The sequence below is a fragment of the Acyrthosiphon pisum genome, chromosome A2 (genome assembly GCF_005508785.2).
Source record: "Acyrthosiphon pisum isolate AL4f chromosome A2, pea_aphid_22Mar2018_4r6ur, whole genome shotgun sequence".
NCBI classification, from domain to species: Eukaryota; Metazoa; Arthropoda; class Insecta; order Hemiptera; family Aphididae; genus Acyrthosiphon; species Acyrthosiphon pisum.
The window spans coordinates 16,037,873-16,062,086 of NC_042495.1; the positions used below are offsets into that span (position 1 = coordinate 16,037,873).

General features: G+C 29.1%; 2 protein-coding genes across 3 annotated transcripts in view; one reads left to right on the forward strand and one right to left on the reverse strand.

Moving 5' to 3' along the window:
- The first annotated feature begins 1,980 nt into the window (after nt 1-1,980).
- On the forward strand, nt 1,981-6,666 carry LOC100159551 (E3 ubiquitin-protein ligase rnf146). Its single transcript, XM_001944593.5, has 5 exons — nt 1,981-2,219; nt 2,457-2,579; nt 4,864-4,986; nt 5,061-5,309; nt 5,817-6,666. The coding sequence occupies exons 1-5, from the start codon at nt 2,144-2,146 to the stop codon at nt 6,029-6,031; spliced, it is 786 nt and encodes a 261-aa protein (XP_001944628.1). The 5' UTR covers nt 1,981-2,143; the 3' UTR covers nt 6,032-6,666.
- Nucleotides 6,063-24,214, reverse strand: part of LOC100162864 (putative inorganic phosphate cotransporter) — a 27,404-nt gene continuing 9,252 nt past the window's right edge. The window contains exons 1-9 of one of the 2 annotated variants that reach the window (XM_016802709.2): nt 23,377-23,562; nt 20,018-20,223; nt 10,244-10,480; nt 8,029-8,116; nt 7,728-7,948; nt 7,506-7,658; nt 7,255-7,387; nt 6,944-7,182; nt 6,063-6,869 (exon numbers count right to left, since the gene is read on the reverse strand). In XM_016802709.2, the coding sequence (XP_016658198.1) occupies nt 6,684-6,869; nt 6,944-7,182; nt 7,255-7,387; nt 7,506-7,658; nt 7,728-7,948; nt 8,029-8,116; nt 10,244-10,480; nt 20,018-20,223; nt 23,377-23,398 (1,485 nt within the window). In that variant the 5' untranslated portion in view covers nt 23,399-23,562 and the 3' untranslated portion in view covers nt 6,063-6,683. Of the gene's footprint in view, nt 6,870-6,943; nt 7,183-7,254; nt 7,388-7,505; nt 7,659-7,727; nt 7,949-8,028; nt 8,117-10,243; nt 10,481-20,017; nt 20,224-23,376; nt 23,563-24,214 lie in introns of those variants that run through there. The other variant, XM_001943304.5, reaches the window with a different exon arrangement.

Here is a 24,214-nt window from a genome sequence, read left to right on the forward strand (position 1 = left end):
GTCGGCACAGTTCGACAGTTAACTGTCCGCATAGGGTTGGTCCGCGTAGACAAATGCCCTAATACAATATCCAAAAGTGGGAATAAGTTTGTGCAGTAAGAAAAATCATTAAAAAAAAACCCTGCACTAAACGATTTCCAAGTAGGTACCTATCTACGTGGTACTATTGACTATAAATAATATATAGGTACCTATAGTATTTTTTTATACGAAATCTGGACATGAATCTTTAGCCTATAGTTCCAAATTCATCTCACCTATAATAGTTACCACCTGTCATATCAGGCATATTATTATTTTATTTTATATTATTTTACTTTATTATTATTATTTGTATCCTATTCCATATAGTTTGTTATTATTTACATGTTTAAATTTGTTGCTCTACTTTGTCACACGAAATATATATATACATATATATTTTTTTTTTATAGTAGTATTTATAATCAATGGTGGTACTGATTAATTTTTCTTATGATTAAATTAAGATTAGACTACCTGTTTTACATAATTAAACATATTATAAACTATTATATTTGTATAAAGGTATATATCAATTATTATATCAATAGTTTAATGTAGTTTAATTAGTTATAATGTTAGAAATATAAATGTTTTTTTGTTGTTGAATGCGAGAGACTTACCACCTTACTATATCGCAATTTACTGCATAATTATTATCTTAATATTACGTTGTAAATAATACACAATACTTTGGTATAATATAAAACTCAATTAAGTTTAAAAATAATTTCTGATTTTATTTAGGTATACGATTGTACCAAATAAATATATATCATGATATATACTTAGAACAAAAGAGATCTGCTTGGAATCTTGGATACAACAATTCAGTCATTAGTATAAATTTTATTTGTATATTAAATATGCATTATATTGGTATGATAGGTAGTAATTTGTTTTGAATTTCACAATATAGGTAACTCCAGAAATATTTATACGAGATAAAGATTTCAATTTTAATGACATCGAACATAAACAATAACGCATAATGATTTATTTCCATTGTTAGGTATTCAAATAACGAATCGTTACCAATGTGTAAATCGTTTATTTAAGTTCAATAAGTTGACATGTAGACTGTAAAGTCTAGGAGAATAATAATGAATAATAATTTAACAATCTTATAATATTATGCTTACCTGCAACAACCTAAACACATAAATAATACACAGGTATATAGTTTAATGTTATTAATTTTTGTCTTACTAGTTACTATGTTAAGACTCATAATCTAAATATCACTGCCTAATAAATATACCTAGTACATTGTACACAAGTAGGTACACAATATGATTGGAAATTGATGTCATTATATTGTACATATAAGCGTGCGCACAGGAGGGGGGCCAAGTGAGCCGTGTCCCATCCTGCGAGACGTATCGAAATTTGTATACATAGTAATACATGATCTAAACATCACGATTTTTGATTTTTTAAATCATAAGACATTAAATAGGCATAGGTGAAAAATAACATTGATATTCAATGATAATAGATTAAATGTCTTTAAAAATAAAATTGATAACATAATAATATTAGCATTACAGATTGCGAAATTGCATTTATTTATAATTTAAAACTGTGTTGACTGTTAAAATATTTCTTATTTAATTTTTAAAAAATATGTGGGTATCTGTTTTTATCATATGAATGATTATTGTGCCTTAAATAGTGGGTGATTATATAAGTATGTAACATTTCAGTTATTTCTTCCATCAGAGTTCAGGTATCTTTATTGACTTAGCCCACCCTGCCACAAATGTCTGCGCACGCCTGTGATATTGCATTATTGTACTCAGTTGTGAAATTGTATTTGTATCTTCTAACAATATTATATTAAAAATTAAAATATTTTTAAGTTCGGCGGCCAGTGATAATGTAATTTGTTGTTTATTCCAAGCCAAACTGATATGATATTTTTCATCCATGATAGTGATATCAACCGTTTTTATCCACTGCGCTTTATCCGTAGTTGTTTTGTTGATATTAATTCGCTCTATCGATTTACGAATTACGAGCTGTGAGCACCAGATGTCCAGACACACCAATTCGCCACCACTAATTGGTCACGATTTGAAATAATACGCGAGTCGTCGAACACAGCTGCAGTTTCCGAGACATGGCTGCGTCTCTGAAACGTCTCGAGGACGAGATCGCGGACGACGAGAATACGTCCGAGGAGAATGGACCCGAATGTAAGTTGTATTGTAAATACTATTGACATTCTAACTGTTCATCGGTGCACCTATGTCTATGGTTATACATTATAATATTGTCACTAGATACGTTTTAATATTATGCAGGAGTAAAATATTATGTTATAAACTTCCCAAAACTTTATTGTACTGTTTTTATTGTCGTCAGACGATTCTGTACTGCTATATCATCACTATTGTTGTGTACTTATGAATCGTCGGTTTTGTTCTGTACAGCCGAAGCGACAGAAGATCCTCACTCGTCTACTGCTTCTGCCTCGAACACAAAGTCTGACGATGAAGAAAAGAAAACGCCCGTACCAAAAAAGAAATCTACTTCGAAGAAATCCAAGAAAAATGGTTAGTCTGCGTTTACAATGTTTAAAGAGTTTATTTTACGTGTGTTCATCACTTTTTATATTTACTATACTCTATTCCAAATAAGATCATGAGTCGGCGGCCAATTAGTGCGCATGGGCGTGGCTTTGTTCCGTTTTAGTGCCTGACGCTTCGCTGTAGTGGAAACGGCATCTGGCCAAATGTCTGACCGCTGCCGACAAAAACTGATCGCCGACGACTCATGATCTTATTTTGAATAGAGTATACCTATATAATAATAATAATATTTTTTATTATTTATTATTAGGGCAAACAACTTGTAGCATTTGCATATTTGTTTACAGTCACAAAAATAGCAGAGTACGAATTCTTTCACAAAACTAGTTTTGAAATTTAATTTTGCATATTATAAATGCATATTTTGAGTTTTGTTTTTAGAGCTTATCTTACACTTTTTTACTTTTTGAGATATATTTAACTTCAATCTATTTTTACCACACCAACATTTTTATTTAAAAAATGCAGTCAAAATGTTTGTATAAAAATTTAAAAAAATTTAAATATTTGTCGTATAATCAGTGTTGGGGAGTAACTTAACTTAAGTTACAAGTTACTGTAACAAAATTACTTTTTAAGTAATTTAATAACATTTTATTATAAGTAATTTATATGTAATTTAAGTTACTTTTTTGTAGTAATTATTACTAAATTACTCGTTACTTTTTTTGGTATAATACATTTTATTAAAATGTATTAATAATATTATGTGTAAATATTAAAATATATAATAATATAACTTATAAGTTATAAGTTATATAGTTTATAAGTAAAATTTTCTGAACTGTGATATTTTTGTTATAGCTATTGACTATTTGTCATTTGACGATAAAGTGTTACTTTTGAATGGAATTATTATCTTTACTATGTGTTGTATGGTCGCGGACGGCTCATTGTGTTAGCGTCTGCACGTGCAGCGGCGTTTTCAGTGGCGGATACAAGCAAGCCCAGAATAAGGGGGGGCAGAGGGGCCATGGCCCCCGGGCCTCATTTAATTGGAATTTATTTAGGGGCCTCATATTTTTCTATTACTTCTTTCGTTGTAGGCTATACATTGCATAAATCACTTAAAATAAATTGACGATTAATCTGCTGATGACATTATTTTCAATTACCTATGTCAAATAAACCTCTTATAATAATAACAATAAACAAGAAAATTTGACTGCGCTTATGATATTGGCATATGAAAACGACATTCTTTAAAAAATTGATAATGAAATCTCTATTAATAAATTTGTCAAACAAAAGAGAGGAAAAAACTTGTAGATTATAAATTATAAATAAAGTGATCCATTATTCCTTATTTATTACTATGTGTACTTATATATATTTATTATAATAGGCAGGTATATAATAATTAATAATATATTCATTTTTTTTCGTACATGGGCCTCATTCAAAACTTTGCCCCTGGGCCTCAAAATATCTTAATCCGGGCTTGGATACAAGGGGGGAAGAAGGCGTCCCCCCTTGGGCTGTCTTTTAACGTTGTTTGTTATCATTATATTTGGCTAAATCAAAAAGTTATTCAATTTTTTTAAATTCACCACCCCATTGGGTGACTTCTGGATCCACTACTGAGCGTTGTTTGAACTATAATTAATAATAATAGTGAATAAGCAAAATAAGTATTTTTTAATAATTTCATATTGTTGATTGTCATTATTTAGTTTATATTGTGTTGTCATATTGACAACATGGTTATTAAGCTCCAGTGATATTAAAAAAAAAGTAACTTCTATTGTAATTGATTTACTTTTTAAACTCAAAAGTAATATAACTTGACCAAATAAAAAAAAGTAACTTAAAAATAACTTAGTTACAATTTTGATAAGGAATTAGTAATGTAACTTAATTACCCAAAATAAGTAACATCCCCAACACTGCGTATAATATTATTGACTGTTCGTGGGCACAAATTTTTCCTACAAGCGCTTGAGGATTGCCGATAAGCCAATAATATAATTTGATGTAATTAATTTTATTAATAGATGGATAATCGTTTACAATCTAACGTCGTACGCCATCACAGTGAGCCGTGTTCGCACCATGCAGATTGTGGGCTTTTATTAAATTAGGATTTAAAATCAATTTTAGAAAAAAAAATTTAAGTGCATATTATAGCGTTTTTAAATGCATAAGTACTTGCATATTTAGTACTTTTTTAGAGCTACAAGTCCTCTGCCCTATTTATTATCAATGAACAATTTTGTACTAATTATTGTATCATTATTGTTATGAACAGCTGAATTGCCAGAAGATGCATATGCATCCGATGCTTCTGCCTTGCCAACAAGCTCTAACGTTGGGGAGAATTCAACATCAGGAACGAAACTGAAATCTATCTTGAAAAAAACCAGGAAAAGTGGTTAGACTGCATTTGAACTGTTTTTGCGACTTATGTGAATCAAAACTTAACCTTGTTGTATTGAATTATTATAGGTGACAAGTCTACAAGTGAATATAACGAGTGTCCTGTATGTTTGGGACCAGCTGTGTTCCCTGTTCGTACTCCATGCGGTCATGTATTTTGTTTCTTGTGTGTGAAAGGAGCGGCACGGCAAGCTAACAGGTGTCCAATGTGTCGTCAACATATACCTATTGATTTTGACAAAAATCCCATTATTCTTGAACGCCAAGAAGTAGAAACATTTGAAGATGGTTACCAATGGTTTTATGAAGGCAAAAACGGTATGTTATTAATTGTTTTCAGATGATCATAGTATGCATGACTAAATAAACAGGCATGTCAGCAATATTGTTCTACAATAGTGTGTCCCCAAAATGGAAAAAACGAGTTCTTTATCAATACCCCAATGTATTCTGGATGTAAATTATTGTTTATTACAAATCTGGGGCACACCATAGATATACATACAAGTGTCACTGAGAAAGCGCTTCTAGATGGCGACAAAAAAATTGTCCAATCTCGCAGATTCCCACCATAATCTGTTCAAACGCTGGCTGCTGCCACCTACGCCAGAGTGGGAGAAATTTGGGTACAAAATCATTGGGCTAGATCATTTTGATGTGCGAACGAGAAGCACTCTCTCAGTGGCACTAGAATATTAGTTTTATACATCTTTACAGCACACATGCACAGTGATAAGAAAAGCATACGAGTTTGCTGACATGCCTGTTTATTTAGTCACGAGTGAATACTTATTTTGACATAATTTTTCATTTTCCATATTTTAGGCTGGTGGCAATATGAGAAGAGAACATCTGATGAAATTGAACAACACTACAAACTCAATGTACTAAAATTTGATGTACTTATTTGTGGTACAATGTATACAATTGATCTCGACCGCAGTGTGCAATATAACAGGGATAATCCATACAGGAGAAGGAAAGTGAAACGAGAAAATGCCAATAATATTGCTGTTAAAGGTGTTGCTGGTGTTCATTAATTTCACGTATTTTCTCATTTATATTTACATATTATATTTATTGTTCTTTATTCATACATGACTCAAATTATGATGTATGGAAGTTTAAATGTCTATTTTATGTACTTATTAATGTTAATTTATTATTATTAACATTCATTTTAATGAAAATTTTGCTAATTCATAAATTTTGTCAATTATATTCTCATTATTTATTTTAAGATCTGGATACCAATAATCCTGAAAAATATTTTAAAAATTATTTGATTAATTAACAAGGAATTTTTATTAAAATGGTGTAAATTGTGCTGTGAAAAAAGTCTGATGACTTAAATTAATGTTTTCTAATGATTACATTAAATAAAAATGTAATGTGTGTTTTTGATTTTCTTTAAACAAAAAAGAAACTAATACATGGTTTAAGCTGAAATCATCAAAACTTGTACCATATTATACTTTGCACCTAAACATTTTTTTGCATTCACATTTTATTGGTATCCAGAACCTCTTGGAAAGTTTTTAAGATCTGTTTTAAGAATTTCATATTCTCGCTATTGTTCTTTTGGTGCGATTTAAATTATTATAAATATTACCTATGTTATATCTTAAGAATAATTAGTATAAAAATTATAAGACAAAGTTATAACTGTACAAAACTTATTGGGTTATTATTTTACAATGGTTTTAGTATCGAATCCGTATTATTTTCGTTATTAATATCGCTATTCTTATACTGGCGGTTTGCCTTTTCATTCCATGGCTGTACATTTCCTGAACCATATTGTAAAAATAACAAGTTTGTGGCTATAAGTATAGCAGCAGACAGCCAAAACACGTCTCGCCATTCTTCCATAGAACTCTAATTCAATAATAAAAAAAAAAAAATGTTAATTTTTAAGCCAATTCTGTTAAATTGGTAAAATAGTAACATACATTTGGAACCATAATGCCAACAATATAAGGTGCAATAACTCCAGACAAACATCCAATTGTACCCACAATAGCCATCAATGTCCCAGCATAGTTGGGACTGAGATCTAAGGCATTAACTTTCAAACTGGGTACAAAAGTACCCATAAGTCCCATACCTATCGTGAAGCTAGCTACTGCTAACACCTTATCGCATCCAGAATATGATGCTGCAACAATTCCGAGTGCTGGCCCTACACTAGCTAAAAAGTAATAACAATATTTCATTTATTTTATGCTCCATTATTAAACTCTTGATTGTTAAGGTGATTTACCTATGGTTACAAATGTTTTGCGGATACAAGTCACTGTAAAATACTGAGATGATAACATTGAGTCTACTATGAAACCGGAACCCATAGCTACCAACCACATTACTATGTATGGCAAGCCAGACAATAAACCGTTCTGAAATAAAACATTTTACGAGTTGATGAGTTATTTTTAAAATAATATATATGTACATAAAGACAAATACATATGTATTTGTAGTATGTTCAAATACTGAATTATGGTGTGTTTATACTTCGACTACTGAGAACTTCAGCACTGACTTCATATACTTTGGCAAATCTGTAATAATGGTGAACAAACCCCAATCGTGACCTATCTGAACAATGATCAATCCCCATACTGGTGCTGATGTTGCAATACTTTTCCATGGAATTGATAACTTGCCCTAGGTAACAGATATATAGTGTATTATTATTACATGTAATAAGTTTGTTATTATTGTTATAAAACTAACATCGTCTGGATCAACGGTGTCAATCGCCCTGTTCAAATACTGTTTTTCCCTTTGACTGATGAATGGATGACGATTTGGATGGTTGTATATCAATACAAACCAGAACATCAGCCAAAATATTCCAAACACTCCGAATGCATAGAATACACTGGTCCAACTGTTGGTGTACCGCATAAGAAAGCCACCCAACTGCATAGAAGCAACATTACCTACTTGTGCTCCTAAAAATGAATAAATGTGCATGTACAAAATAAATACAAATTCATGTCAAACAAAAACTAAGGGTTTGTGGCCTACCTACCAGCAAATACCAGAGATCCTAATCGACCACGTTCTTCAACTGGTACCCATGAAGCGAGTAGCCTGCTCATGGCCGGATACAATGGTCCCTAAAAAAATTTGTTTTAGTTATTAAATATTTTATAAATAAATACTGCTGGGAAATGAAAATAGTACATTTTCATCGAAATTTTCATTGGTTACCTATGTAGAATAATGATAGTTGTTATTACGCTGTAATTCAAATATTATTATTGAAGAAACTTGTAAAATTATTTTCATATTATCATTTTCTATACGCATGAAATTTTTGAAATAATAAGTTTATTTTAAGCTATTTATAAACATTTGAAAATGGAAACTCTGTGTTTAGTTTTTTTTCTATAAATAAAGATCAAAACTTTAAGCTTGATCATAAGCTTGAAAATGTTATACAAGATCCCACTTACTGAAGTTGTTCTTACAACACATTAAAAATAAGTATCAAAAATACATTAACAAACAATTTTGTATAATCATTTGAAATTCAAACTTTGGAAATTGTTTGATAATTAAAAATGTTCAATTGTAATAAATAAGGCTTGACAATTAAATCAGGGTTCCTCATACGTTATTTTACAGAAACATAATAATTTTAATAATATATAAGAGGCACCATTTTTATGGACCTATATAATTATAGGTCAATTCACAATAACATTAATAATAGTAATTATTAGCAATTACTAGGTAATTACTAAAAAATAAAAATAGTAATAAGTACCTACTCAATACAAAATTGGATATTTGAATCTTCATACCAGTTTAGAACTTAAATTAGCTACGTTTAAGGGACCTATTGTCGTAATTGTGGGGAGACACTGGCCCCCCTGACATATTTTTGCACGGGGCAAAGAATTATTTCCCCCCTAGTTTTTTACCCAGTTACACCGTTGTACCTACCTATGCGCTTGTAAGATAAAGATATCATAAAAAGCACATTTGGCTGTGAAACAATAATATTGTTTACAACTGCCTACTTATTTTCAAAACAATAAAATCTAGTCTATAGTGACTAGAATACATAAACTTAGAACTTGTAAGTATTCATTCTATAATCATTACTAAAATACCTACTGAGTCGCATAGTGCACCTATACCTATTATATAGGTAGGTACCTAATATTATTGTAATTATGAATTAGGTACCTACCCATGTAACAATAAGTACATAGGTCATAACAGTTATATAGGTACTAATAACTTATAATTATCTTGTTTTATTATGAAATTATTTTCTAAATTAATAAATGGATAAAAATATAATATATATATAGATTATATAGGCATTCTTAATCAACATAAAAAAAAAACTACTACCTATTAATTTAAAATTGAATTCGAGATTGTGATTTGCGAATTGCTTTAAACGTATTTTTATAATTGAGCCCAGTTAGTTTGACGCATAAAAACTAAACTATATTAAAATTGGATACCTTCAATCACCGTATGGCCTATGAAGTTGTATGTACCTACATATATATAATTGTAAGCCATAGTCCATAATATTATACAGTACCTACTCAACCGTACCGTTTTAATTAATATAAATTAAACATTCCAACAGTTATATTTTCACGCGGTAGTGAAAAATAATATTAGGTACGTTCACAACATCTATCGAATATAATAGTCAATGATATATAATAATAGGTAGGTTATGATTTTTTACCTATGCTGGTAAACAAAACGTTGGAGCCAAGTTCGAATCTCGATGGATTATAATAATATTCATGTTAAATAATTGTCATGCTAAAAAAATTGTTAAACAATTTTATTTGTAAATTATAATCAATGTAATAATGTGGTATGAGTTTTGAATGAATAGATAACTTTACTATACAATGTCATGGCCGTGACGAAACTTTGTGGATGTGGGGAGGGTTGCTGGTCCCCGATCACGTATGGTTTTAAAAGTATGTGCGGACAGTGGTTCATTATTAACGTAGTTATATTGTGTATACCTACCTTCGACCTATCTATTCCACATCTGATTAATATGATGTAGATATGTATTTTGCTTGAGTATATGTTAATAATTTAATCGGTACCTATCGTCTGTTTATATAATTATATATGTATTTTAGCATGGATAATATAATACCTATTTATGATTATTAACTAGGTATTGTATGTACGACCAGTGTTAATAAAACTATTGTTATTTGTACAATCAAAAATATAAAATCCATAAGTACTTGAGCGAGTCCGATAATCAATCGCAGTATAATCAGTGCATCTGGCCCATAGCTCCTGGCCACAACAGGTGTTATGATCGTACCGATACTACTAAACAGCATTCCCAAACCCAACGTGGCTTTGCCTCCGTACTTGTCGGCCAACATGCCACCTGGCATTTGCGTGACTACGTACCCCCAAAAGAACGAGCTTAACACTAGCCCTTGGGTCTTCTCGTCCCAATCGAATTCCATTTCCTGAAACAAAAAAAAAAAACAGAATTAATGGTTTTTTCGCACAGCAAAAAAAAATATTAAGAAAAAAACTGCAAATTATCATAAGGTCGTACGTGCTTATAACCTAATCTAACCTATGATCTAAAAATTAAAAGAACAATAAGCAATACGCCAAACTCAATTAATTTAAATTAAATTTGTTAATTATTGTTAACAAGATAAAAAAATATTAAATTATAAAAATAAGATTAAATTAAATTAAACTGACGACATTGAATAATTTGATGAATAACGAACATTTTTGTAATCGTGTAATTATTATAATATAATAATTATATTGGTGATTGTACAATGTACATTTTAAATAGCTTAAAGGGCCTTATTAATTCTTGTTTCTTATAATACCAAATATAATAATATTCAGCCATTATATCTCAACTTTAAATTTAAATAAAGAAAAACCTTAAAAAAAATAATACGTAGGTACTGTTATTCAATGTTCATAAGTTTGTGTAAAAACGACAAAATATAATGGAAATAAATATTAGAAACATTTATAAAAAAAAAATATTGAAAATGTCCATCATTTCTTAAAGGTCTAAAAATATTTCAAAAATTTTGAGATGTTGAGAAAATGCTTGTACAAAATGTATTTGACTAAAATCTTGTTTCGACGGTGATTTCTTTTTGAATTACAACAAAAATAGATTTTTTTCATAAACTGCAGGTGCGTACACCATTAACACTACTGTTTGTCCATTGTTTTTTTTTAGTTTTTCCCGATTTTTTGAAAATTTAGGTACTGCCACTTTTCTACCTTTTAACCCCCCCCCCCCCCCACCCACCAAGTATTGATACTGCTACCTACCTATATCAAATTTGCTGTACCTATAAATCATCTTCCATGCTGAAGACTGAAGCAAATTGTTTGTTCCACGGCGACCATTTATATTTTATACCCATACAAAAATCGCATTGAAATAAGGTATTACAGATTTCCCCGAATTTCCCAAATTTTTGGAGTAACTTTATCGACTTTTCTTTCTGTGAAAATCTCATTCGGAACATTATTACATAACATTTTATTTAAACAATAAAATGATCCAAATTGGTCCAGCCGTTCTTGGTTGACGCGGTTACCAATGGACAGCTTTTCATTTTTATAATAGTTTTGTATAACTTATTGTAAGCACTCATTTGAACAATGCCAACAATGATGTAATCATTACAAAACCAATCAATTCATCATCAACACAAAATCTTAAAAATAAGACACTAACTTCTAATATACCAATTCTATGTAATACTAAACGGGAAAGTTTACTTATTCTCAACAAACTTATCATTCCGTACTAGAATAATAACTGGTTGAGGGATAGGGTACCTATATATATACGAAATGATAATATTATAATATGTGAGTATTCAACCGGACAAATTACTTTGCGTATTTGATAATATATTACCATACGATAACCTTGTACTTCTCTGGCACCTATTTATGACTTACATTTCGGTACACCGGTATAAATATTGATCATGTTCACCTATAAATAATTATCAACGATAACATCCGGTACGAAGCTGTTTTTGCTCAACTATTAAGTACCTACCTATTAATAATGATATCATTACAAGTTGTATCATAATATGCATAATATCTTAATAAATTACATCAATAACAGACATTATCATTTATCTAATATTATAATCTAATATAATTAAACGAGAAAAATAATACAATATTTTTATAGGTACCTATAATGTTATGTTCTAAACACTAAAGATAATTAGGTAACTATGTAAATACTATTGCAGTTGTTTGAAATAAAAAATCCAAAATAAATCATTCACACGTGTCATGATATATTTGTGTACTTACTCCAAGTATCAAGTAGTAATTTCCTACATTCCCTATATTTATATTTTAATCTAAATTAAAGTTTAAGTAATAAGGCAATACTATGGATTTATTATTGTGTTATGATTTACAATCTCCAACGAAATATCGACATAATATTATTATGTATTATTAAATTTTTTTTGTAGCTAAATTATATAAAGCAAAAAATGTAATGTTAAGCGTTGTTCGATAAACACTTTTTAGTTTTTAAGACTATTATAGTAATTGTTTGTTAATTTGGGTAAATTGTATGTAATACCAACACAATAATTATTGTAGATGAAAAATTAAACGAATATAACTTTGAAATATAAAAAATATACCTACCTAAAAGTATATTTTTAATTTACCCTTATTTTTTGGGGAAACTTTTATTAACAGCCATAGGTGGAAATCCATTGACACTAACAAAAATTCAAAAAATACCAATAATATTTTATAATTTATTATAACTATACTAGCTGTCCTGCCCAACGTTACCCGTGGTAAAGAATTGTTTTTTTTTTTTTTTTATAAACATTTGTAAAAAAAAAATGTGTATACCATATATTATTGTCTACTAATTATAATAGTAATGTAACCAATGCGGTAACCACTTGAATTAACAAAAATAAAATGCATGTATACAAATACTCTTTAATTACCTGTATTGGCAACACATGTTAGCATGTTCAAGTCTATTGGTATAACTTTTTATTGAAAATGATACAGTAGACAATTGTAGTAATTCTCAAATAATATAGCCTGCAGAGTCGGACTGGCCCGAACCGCTAGTCCGCAATTGCGGACGGGACCCAGGTTTAATTATGGTAATTGAGGGCCCCTAATTGTATACCTATTTATATTATTATTATTCGTTTAGTGTAAATATAAAATAAATATACGAAATAAACATTTTTTTTTTCCAAATCAGGAAACGTATTTTTGCTTATAATTTTTAGAAGTTATCAATAATTATTAAAATTATGACATTGTCATTATCATTCTACGAATTTAATAGCTGTCTAATATGTAAAAAATATGGTTAAATATGTAATATTGATTATAAATAGTGTAAAATTGTTGTGACTATTTAATAATATTAGGTATATTATATTTATAAGGGCGTATGCGTATGACTTGGTATTCGCATTATCACCGATTGTAACTGATTTATTATATATTTGGACAAGTATTGTAATCATGCATAATTTGACACAATTTGAATCAGTGTTTTAGATTTTGAGTGAAACGATGAATGTATTGATTTTACAATAATGTGTGTTTTTTTAAATTTTTTTTTGTGTCTATCATCACCTAAAAAGTGAAAATGCTTGGATTTTCTTTAACAGTATCTTTTCTGATAGGCAAGTGAGTTTAGTTGGTACTTTGGGGGGGGGGGGGGGGGGTCAAAAGTAAAAATTTTCCAGTAGTTTTCAAAAGCGCTGTGAAAAACAAAAGAAAAATCAAGGAAAAAAGGGAATTTTTACGCAAAATCGATTTTCGTGAAAATCGATTATGTTTTTGATGTAACAAATGACCGTAGATACGAGAAAATTTAACTGAATGTTTCAGCTGAATATCAGCATTTTCTATACACCATGTCTTTTTTAAAAATATTTTGACTTATATTGAGCTGTTTAGGAGCATTTTCAGTTTGACATTTTTTTAGTTTTTTATTCTATAAATATCAATAACACTTAATTTGTTGGGTACAGAAGCTTGAAAATTTAATAAAAAGCTCCTAATATATTGTTTAAAAGACAGATAAAAAATATTAAAAATTCGTACCTAGTTACATTTTTTGAAGAAATTTAGTTAGAAATTTCAGGGGAGGGGTTAGAACCCTAGAACGCTTTCCCTGCGTATGCCATTTATGTGTGTATTATAGTATGTCATAGGTGTAAATTGGGGGACTTGGGGGGATTATTCCCACCCCCAAATATTTCCTAACTTAACCATGTCAGTATAATGAATTATGTTATTGTAACATTAAATCCACGACTTTACTCGTTAACTGATATTTATAATTTATATAGCCCCCCCCCCCATATTTTTAAGACTATATTTACGCAATATAGGTACTATGACAATATGACGTGTTGTTAAAATCATTATAAAATGTGTCTGTTGAAGTCTGAATATCTATTATAGGTATTGATTATTGTTTACAGAAAATTACTTTTATTTCACACACATCAACATAATATTATTATAATTATTTTACTGTTATACAAATCTATCAAAAACAATATACACTGGCATATCATGGGGCCGGTATTCAGTATGGTATTGGCGTTTTTCATCTATATACCGCCGAGACAATATTTTATCATTTTTGGCGCGTTTCCCTTGTACTAATTTCTCACGGCGGCCTGCTGTGCCAATTTGACATACCTATATACAATAATATGTTATACACGCATTCACGTATAATATATAATATATATATATATGACAATGAGATATTATACGCACGCGGCACGCACATCGCAGCGACCGCCGCCGCCGCACTGAGAATCATCCGACACTACCATTTTTGTAAACGGCTAATTATTATATCGCCATAAGGTAGCCGTTCTCATTTCTATGCCGACCACGACCATACACGCACTGTATATAATCTAAAACTACAACTATACTGTAATACTAATACCAATACTATGTAATATATACATTTATATTTATTATATACCTGTGTAGAGGTAGGTACACGCGAGTAGGTGATACGGGGTGATCAATTTAACGTGAGACGGTCTTTATTTCGGAAAACACTAGGAGAATCAGTAATCGAACGTTTTTTTACATAATATATCATTTTCATGTGAATAAAATATGAATGAATTTTTAGCCATTTTTATTAATTATTAATTATATTTTATTTTTAAATTTTTATTGTTTCAAGTAGTTCAGTGGATCATACATATTATACTAATCATATTTTATAATCTATTATATTTATGAAAATAAAAAAAAATGGGGGGAAAACGTCCGCATCAAAAATATATCGGGTGGGAAATGTCCTACTAGACATAAAACAGTCGTGTGGAAATGTCCATTTACCAAAACACTGACGTTTTCGATAATATACTCCTATTACAAAAACTTTTTACTCTTTTGAATGACAACAATTAATGTTTTTGATACAAAATTCCGAAACAGATAAATTTCAGACAAGTACCAGCTATAGTTAATTATAGTTATAACTTATAGGTTGGTATTTAAAGTTTATACGAGCGGAGTAGAGGAACAACATTTTGCCGTGTACCCACCGCCTACTTCTGAACAGTGTTCAGACTTATCTAGATAAACAATTATTTATCTATTATTATATCTAGATAACTATTGAGAAATAATTTATCTATTGGTTATATCTGATGACCCATTTACTTATCTAGATACATTATATTTAAATCATGTTCTTTTTTTTTTTATTATTAAAATTATTTTATCCAATTAGTTTAAAATATTTCCATAATATTATGTCTACTGTATGTGTGTACGTATTAACCATTGATTTTGTGACGTAGCACGCTACTCAATATTTTCCACTTCAAAGAAAGTGTATATGAATTATATTAAGTAGGTATTATGTATTATTAATTAGGTAACCATTAATTGTTTATATAATAATATATCTATATAGTGGGAATTAGGTAATTTTTACATTTCATTCGTTATTATGGCGATAAACAAAGCGCCAGAAAAAAAATCTGTTAGAAAAATAGAATATCTGCACCCAGCCCAAAAACATAGGTAGGTACCTAAAAGAATATTTTCAAAAACGTTATTGAAACAACAAATGCGTCTCGCGTCGAATGTATCACCCGGTATACGGTACACGCAGCTATATGGTATAGATATAGGTATATATATATATATAGATTATAGATACTGCGGATACTGTTTATAGTCTATACCTACACGTGGAAAAATATATTTTTTTACACTGACGATGATCGCAAAACCTTCAAACGTGTTACACATATCGATTGACGGATCGATCGATCTTCGCGTGACTCGTGAGGGCCGCAGGCGCGCAATGTCAATCCATCATTCCTCTATCGTATTATATATATGAAGGCACTCAGTTTTTTGCACTACCTTGCAGTATTTGCGTGCATTCTGCTGTTGTCCGCGAAATTATCCGACGACAATATCGTTGAAATACGTGTATACCTATACATTGTAACAGTAGGTGTATATATATATATATACCGATCGGTGGTATTAGTAACTGGTACACCGCGATGCTGCGAGTTTTTAGATTTCTGAAAATTAATTTTTCCCGACTTTCGACATAATAGTAATTATAAATCCATTATGTCAATTCTACAATATTATATTATATCACATGATTTGCACGCAGGAAGATTCCCCAAGAACTTATGCCGATTATCTCTCTTTTATCCTTTAATAATTAATTTATGATGTGCATCACATATATAGGTTTAATAAACACACGACACACGTTGTATACTATTATGACCAATCAGCCGGTGGCAGACAGTGACGGTCTGTCTCGGCTCTAAAGACACTTAAACAGTAATTGCATTGCCTTTTAATAGACATTGCAATAAAAATATTTTATTTTTAAATAAAATATGATTTATTATTATGATGATATTCTAAAAAGATTTTTAATCAATAATGTTTTAGATGATTTTTACAATATTGCACACATTCAACAAAAAATAATTTTCCTTATTGTAAAAAAAAAATTGTAATAAATATAAACTACATTAATTAAATAAATTATAAATTATTTTTGAAATAGTAGTTTTTTTTAAATCCATTGCTGAAAGATTCTAACATAACAATAATTTCATCTTTGTTTAAAAATTGAACGATGTCTGCTTCAACAAACAGACAATTTAAAGGTCCCCGATATTGTTGGCTTATTGAGGACCCAAGTTTGGTTTTAAAATTTTTGAAAAAAACTCGTTTAAGCACTAAACCTGTGTGCATTGAAGTAGGTACCTATCTATAAGAACGTATAGGTAGTAGGTACCTATATTTGAATGATATTTAGAATGCGTTAAATAAACCAGACTTAAATTATTATAACATTGTTCAATAAAAATTGATTAGATTGGAACCCGAGTCACGACTTATAAGTTATATTAAGTGATTTAAATTTTAAATATTATACGTTTTCCCGGGGTTTTATCTATTCTGCCGTTTTAATATCGTTTCCGCCGGACTTTTCGATTCCGCTGATACACTTTTTAGTTTTTACTGACACATTTACTCGGGCATTTAGCTATGATCCTCCAATACAGAAAAATATCCTGTATACAATTTTGGCAACATGGTTGATATAGTAGAAAACTGTCCTCCCCCCCCCCCCTAAATATATACAATTATTGTGGTTAAGTGAAAACGATTCGAAAAGTGATAAAAATTACGCAACCTGCAGTCATGCATGATCATTGAAATTATCAAAATTGTGCTGAGGAACTGAGCATAACTTCAACAAATTTTATGGGAACATACCCTCCAACCAATTAGTTTGAAGTCTATTTCATCCGGTAAACGCTGCGTCAAAAACGTCATACTGTGTCCTGAAATTTTGATTTTTGAAATTTTGAAGTATACCTACCTACCTACAACATACTAACATTGACTATATTTTTATTTTAAATATTTAAATTTTTTATACTACTCAAAAAAGGAGTGTTCGATTATTTTTTTCAATTTCACAACAAAATCTTTTATTGTAAATTGTCAATCAAGTAGTTTTTTGGATTGAACATTTTGATCATAATTTTAGCGAATATTTTTTGAGTGGCAAAAATGTATGTAATAACTAATAACTAATAACTAATAAGGAATAACATACTATAATAAGAACATAATTATAATAGTCCAATAGGTTTATAAGATATGATGGGGGCTACTAATTACCATGGTCATTTAAAAATTATCGTAATTAATATTTATCTAACAATTTATAATTAATTCTAGAAATGTTCGAATATCATAAATTCTATAGACTAAATATTATATGAGTAGGTACCTATATATTATTATATTTTATTTGGGCCATTATTAAGGACTATTACTCATAAAAGGATCGTAAGAATAATTTTCAATCTTCAAATATTTAGAAATACGGATCTATCGTCGTCGTCATCTTCGTCGACTGGACGAATTATATCTATCCAAACTTGATTAAAATATATTATATTAACAACTTACTTATCTTGCCCGTTTATATTATTATTATAGTGCAATAATTAATATTATCATTGTAATTTAAATGTAATTACTCATATGAAACCTGACATATTCCATCCTTGATAAAATAAAATAAAATAGTTATAGATTTAATAAGTTATATAACTGTAGGTACAATAGTTTATTTTTAAATATTATACATCAGTACAAACTATAAAAATAGTTTTACTATAGCTGTTATTGAATTCCAAATTCTTGAACGCTTTTAAACAATTATGAATTAACTGTAGATACAGCTAGTTCAATGCTAATAATAATTGCTTGGAATCATATAAATTCATATTATAAGACGTGTTAAGTATAATATACCATTGGGTATTGACGATTATACTATCAATGACAATACATTACATTTTTATTACGCTGCCAAATCATTTTTACCGCCTATTATGATTGTGAACATCATATGCATTCCTACATAGGTATTTGATATCTTATTACTTGCTAGTTGCTATTATATATGTATCTTCATATATAGGTAACAACGAAGCACAAACGATAATGAACAGACGAATACTGAACGTCAATAAAATTAAAAGAAATGTACGGGTATAAGTACCTAATGATTAAGAGTAGGTTTATTATGAGTTTACTATGATGATCAGTGAATCTCTATTATACAAATCAACACAATATTACAATTTAGGTATAGCACACGCATTTTGTGATTAAATATTTAAGACGGTTAAATATAACCTAATCAACCGAAGAAATGTCTCTTCAATTTATATTATTCTCCTAAGCTACATTAACACGTGTTTTCAGCACTTAAGCTAAAATCACATTTTTATACGTTTTATTATTATTATTATTATTATTACCTATTATTGTTTCAGCATCCACAGCATAATAATAATTATTATAGCAGCTTAGACTTAGATGATTTATATAATATATGGAGCGATATTTTTTACATTAGACTTATTTTATGGGTTTTATTTTCTACGTATTTTGTTTAAATTGTGTATGTTTTACAAATTTATTGCATTCTAAACGTAGGTAACCTTGTATATAAATAAAAAGTGTTGAGTAATATTCTAATATTTTGAGTAATATTCTGAAATGTATTTCACGTTCAAATGATACATAATTTATTACAGTCCTTAATATTTTCACTTTCAGAACATAACGTGGCAGTTTGTTCGCTCACTCCGGGGTCCTATAACTCTGTTGTTGTGCTCGGTGGCGTAACCAAGGGGGAGTTGTAACTCCCTCCACCAGAAAATCGTTAAATAATAACAACATTTTCGTCAATAAATCATTTTTAGATAAAAATGTAAACCCCCCCCCCCTGAAAAACCAATCTGGATACGCCACTGGTTGTACTATCGGTTAGTTATAATGTGACGTAGTCATGTGTTTTTGATTTTTTGGGTTGCGGGCTTTTGGCTAGTGTATGAGTTTGCAAAAAATAAAAAATACCAATGTAGTCATACCTTTTTAAAGTGAGTCGTATTGCCGAATGACCTGCTGTCCGGACACACCGTGCCAAATTTTGCATTCTGGTGAACCGTATGGTGCGATTGTTCTGCCATTTCGGTGATCGCCAAACTCAAGCAGAATCGTTGGACATAGCCAATGGCCAAAGCCATGAAGCCCATCGTGCTCAACACATATCTCTGTTGGATAAAATCACGGCCGTCTGCAATAGTTGTAAAAATAATGATATATTAATATACTCAACATGGTTGTGCAGTGGAAAGAATTGATATTGGTATTACATATACGTATATTTCGATGTAAGAAATAAGAATATAGGTGAGAATAAAAATTGAAAACTAAAAACCCAGTGACCACTGATCTACGTAAGCGTGTCAATTTATAGTAAATTATAATAATAATAATAATAAAATTGTAGGTACCTAATGTATTATACGTCTAAAATACCAATATATTATTATTCTCAAAACGTGCGCGTAACAAAAATGACAATAAAACGTGCGAGTTTGGCTTTGTCGCATATTTCGCGTAACGAATTATCGTTATATTATAGAATTTTTTTTTATAAAGGTTATACCCAGGTATATATCCGTATATGGTGTATCTACAACAGCACTCTGCAGTGTTTAAGATGGTTTAGATTTTCACAACAATGTGATATACCTATATAGTAATGTTTGAATAAATTATATATATCATATTATTATTATTATTACAGTGACAAGACGACATTATTTAACGTGTTTAGTGTTTACTATTTATAATTCGTTGTTGTTGATGCGATGATACAATCGTTGTTCTATTGATCTATTCATGAATTATCACTCATCTATGGCGTATTTCTTAAATAAATAAACTATTTTAAAATGTAGTATGTAACTAGGTACTAATTACCATTTGAATGAGTAATGAAAAACTTCGTTATTATAATAATTTATTGTTAAACTATAGCTAGTATTACAAAAAATGTTTTTCAATGCAAGCATATTTAATATATATATATGATTGGGTTATGGATATAATGATTATTGTGTACAATCTGTACAGGTATTTGCACAATAGTAAGTGTAGGTACCCAATATATGATGCGATAAATGAGGAAAAAATACTTAAATTAATTTTGCGCGTGATTAAGTAATCCAACACACCACATTATCATGGGTTTAATATCATCAATTAAGGTTAATAAAACAAATAATAATATCATAATAACACGTGGGGCACACTTTCTTTGAAGTCTGCGTGAGGATTTCACGCCGGAAGTGAAGGGGTACGTGTGAGTCATCAGCAGGTATGAGTGGATTTTGAGGGATTTCTAGTGTAACAATATAAGTAATACTTGCTAAAAAAATTAATTTACAAAACTGTAATGCGTCGAGTGATCGTTAACTTTTGAATATGATTGAGAAAATATTTCAGTGAATAATATAATATGTTATGAAATAAGGAAAATATATTTTCTTCGAATGTTATATAATATGGCTATATAGTATATAGGTAGCTAGTAAATAATATACTCGTAAATTCTACATATATTTATATGAGCTTTTTCCTCAACTTCTACTTTTAATTAGTAATAATAATAATAATGATTGTAATAATTATCTGCAGTTGATAATGTAATATAAGGTGTTCTTATACCAGTATACCAAACTAACTATATATTATTTTTAAACTATAAAATATTATTCTACAAACATTATTTTCATGACAGACATCTACGTTTTCATTAATTTTTGTTTTAAAACTAATTTAGGATATAATAGGTAAGGTAACAAAATATATTAAATTGTGTCTTAAGTCTCGACTAAAATATAAAAGATCCTTAAAGATGCGAGAAAAAATGAAAAAATACATTTTATATTTTTCTAACTTTTCTGTTAGTGTTTCGTTTATCAAATCTCAAATTCGAAAATATTCCGATGTTTATAAATGCATAAATTATCCTTGATGTAGTACTAGTAGACATATATAAATTATCTAAGTGAATTCAGTATGCCGTTAAGCGATAATTTAAAAGTTAAAATGTATGTAACTGACAACCGGTTTAATGAATATCTAATAATAGTTCAAGACCAACCCATCCAAAATACTGACCAAGTTATTTCTGTTAGATTTTATGTTTTTACCATCAAGATAAACTTGAAAAAATAATATTTTTGGTGATTTTTATTTGCCTTCTATCCACGATTGTAACGTCCTTGAATGTATAAATGTATAATAATACAATTTAATTTATTTATATTATTTTCTATTAGAAGATATTTTCTATTTTCTATTCATTTTAAAATAATATTTTATGTGAAGCATTTTATTTATTCTGGTGAATACATTTGTAGTTTAGGTATTTCAGTGTTTTTATAATAAGTATAAAGAGAAAATAGTTAAAAATAATAAATTTTCACATCTAACTACAATGAAGTTGTTATATTTTTCAACAATTTAAAATGGAAGAATAATTTTTGTTACTAGCTTAGAATGTATTTAGACAATAATATTATATTGGTGCCCTCGGTTAAAATAATTCAAATCCCCGAAACATGTTTTGATTTATCTATAAATTAAACATAATATTATGTACACTGTACAGTTATAAAATGCACTATAATTGTGTACGTAATTTATTTTTATTATTTTATTCGTATCATCATTTATCAGATAAGAATATTATAATGCTCACGTTCGGTTTAACTGTTTAATGCGAGATACGATATGCGATCAATTTTGGAGTATCTGAAATAATAATTTATAATAAGCAATCCTGTTTTATCCTTTTTTCAAAAAAGTTTTTTTTTCGTAACGATAGTAATATTTTTTTGGGTTTATTTCTTATAACAAGAAAGCAATCAAATTTGAATCATAATATAATATAATTCGTCTATATGCTTGAGCTTTATACTTGCCCAATAACCCTTATAATTTAATGTATTTTTTTTCATAGATACCTATAATGCATATAGAAACAATTACAAGTATACTTTATATATACATAATTATTAATTTTATCATAATATTTTCTACGATCGTATTAACCTAAATTCAACTAATTTATGTAGGTAAATAATATTGTTATGAAGAATTTTGATACTAAAATTATGTTGAGATTTTTCGTTAATAGGATTTATACAAAAAAAAACATTTAGATCTCATGTGAATCACATACCTATATAATAGTTAAACACTTCGATTTCTGTAATAATTCAGGCCACAGAAATTTTCTTTCAGATTTGTATAAGTATTTTATTTTTAACAAACTATTATCATATAATATAATAAAACGCACAAATAAAATGTAGATAAGTACCTATGCTTATCATATTATAATCTAATAAGTAGTATATTATAATATACGTGCCTGGATTTTTTTTCAGTGCCATTGCCGTACGTGGATGGGAACCGACGAAATAAATAAATAAATAAATATATAACAATAATATTGTGATTTACATTGATGAAAAAATTATAAAAAAAAATTTAAAAAAAAAACTTATGTGCACGCGACACACGTGACACGCGTCTAACACTGTTGACCTGAGAAAACGTAATAACTAATCATCAACTGACAATGGTCCGGCAATGCTACTTAATATTTTTACGGCCAATGGTCGGACGACACTGTCAAATCGTTTCTACTGGTCGCGAAATAGCATTTGGGTAGGGCACAATTTTTTTTTTTTCACAGTACCTAATCATCCGGAACAAAAATAATTTTTTTTCTTATGACTCTTACGAATATAATAATGAATGCGCACATAATAAATGTATAGAGTATTATACGTCTTGTGTTATGGCTCGTATAATGTTTATAAGTGGCGAATAATCATTATATTGTCATATCATCAATGATCGTCTATTGAGAATAATGTAATATTATTAAATGGTATAAATATGCGTCTAAATTATAAATATTATAATAGTTTATTATACGCGACCAATAAAGTATATTACTATCTATATAATTGATCGATTCATTTCTTCAATACGCACATATCGTGCGACATTAATTCGCGCCTCTATCGTACATTTAATCGCATGCGGTATATATACCGACTTGTATGTATATATACCAACACTTACAATGAATGAAAAGTCTATTATTATGTTATTATATATCAAACATTTCACGGCCGTTTAATTATTTATTATAAATTATAATTATAATATATAGGTACCCAGTGGCGTAATTACGGGGG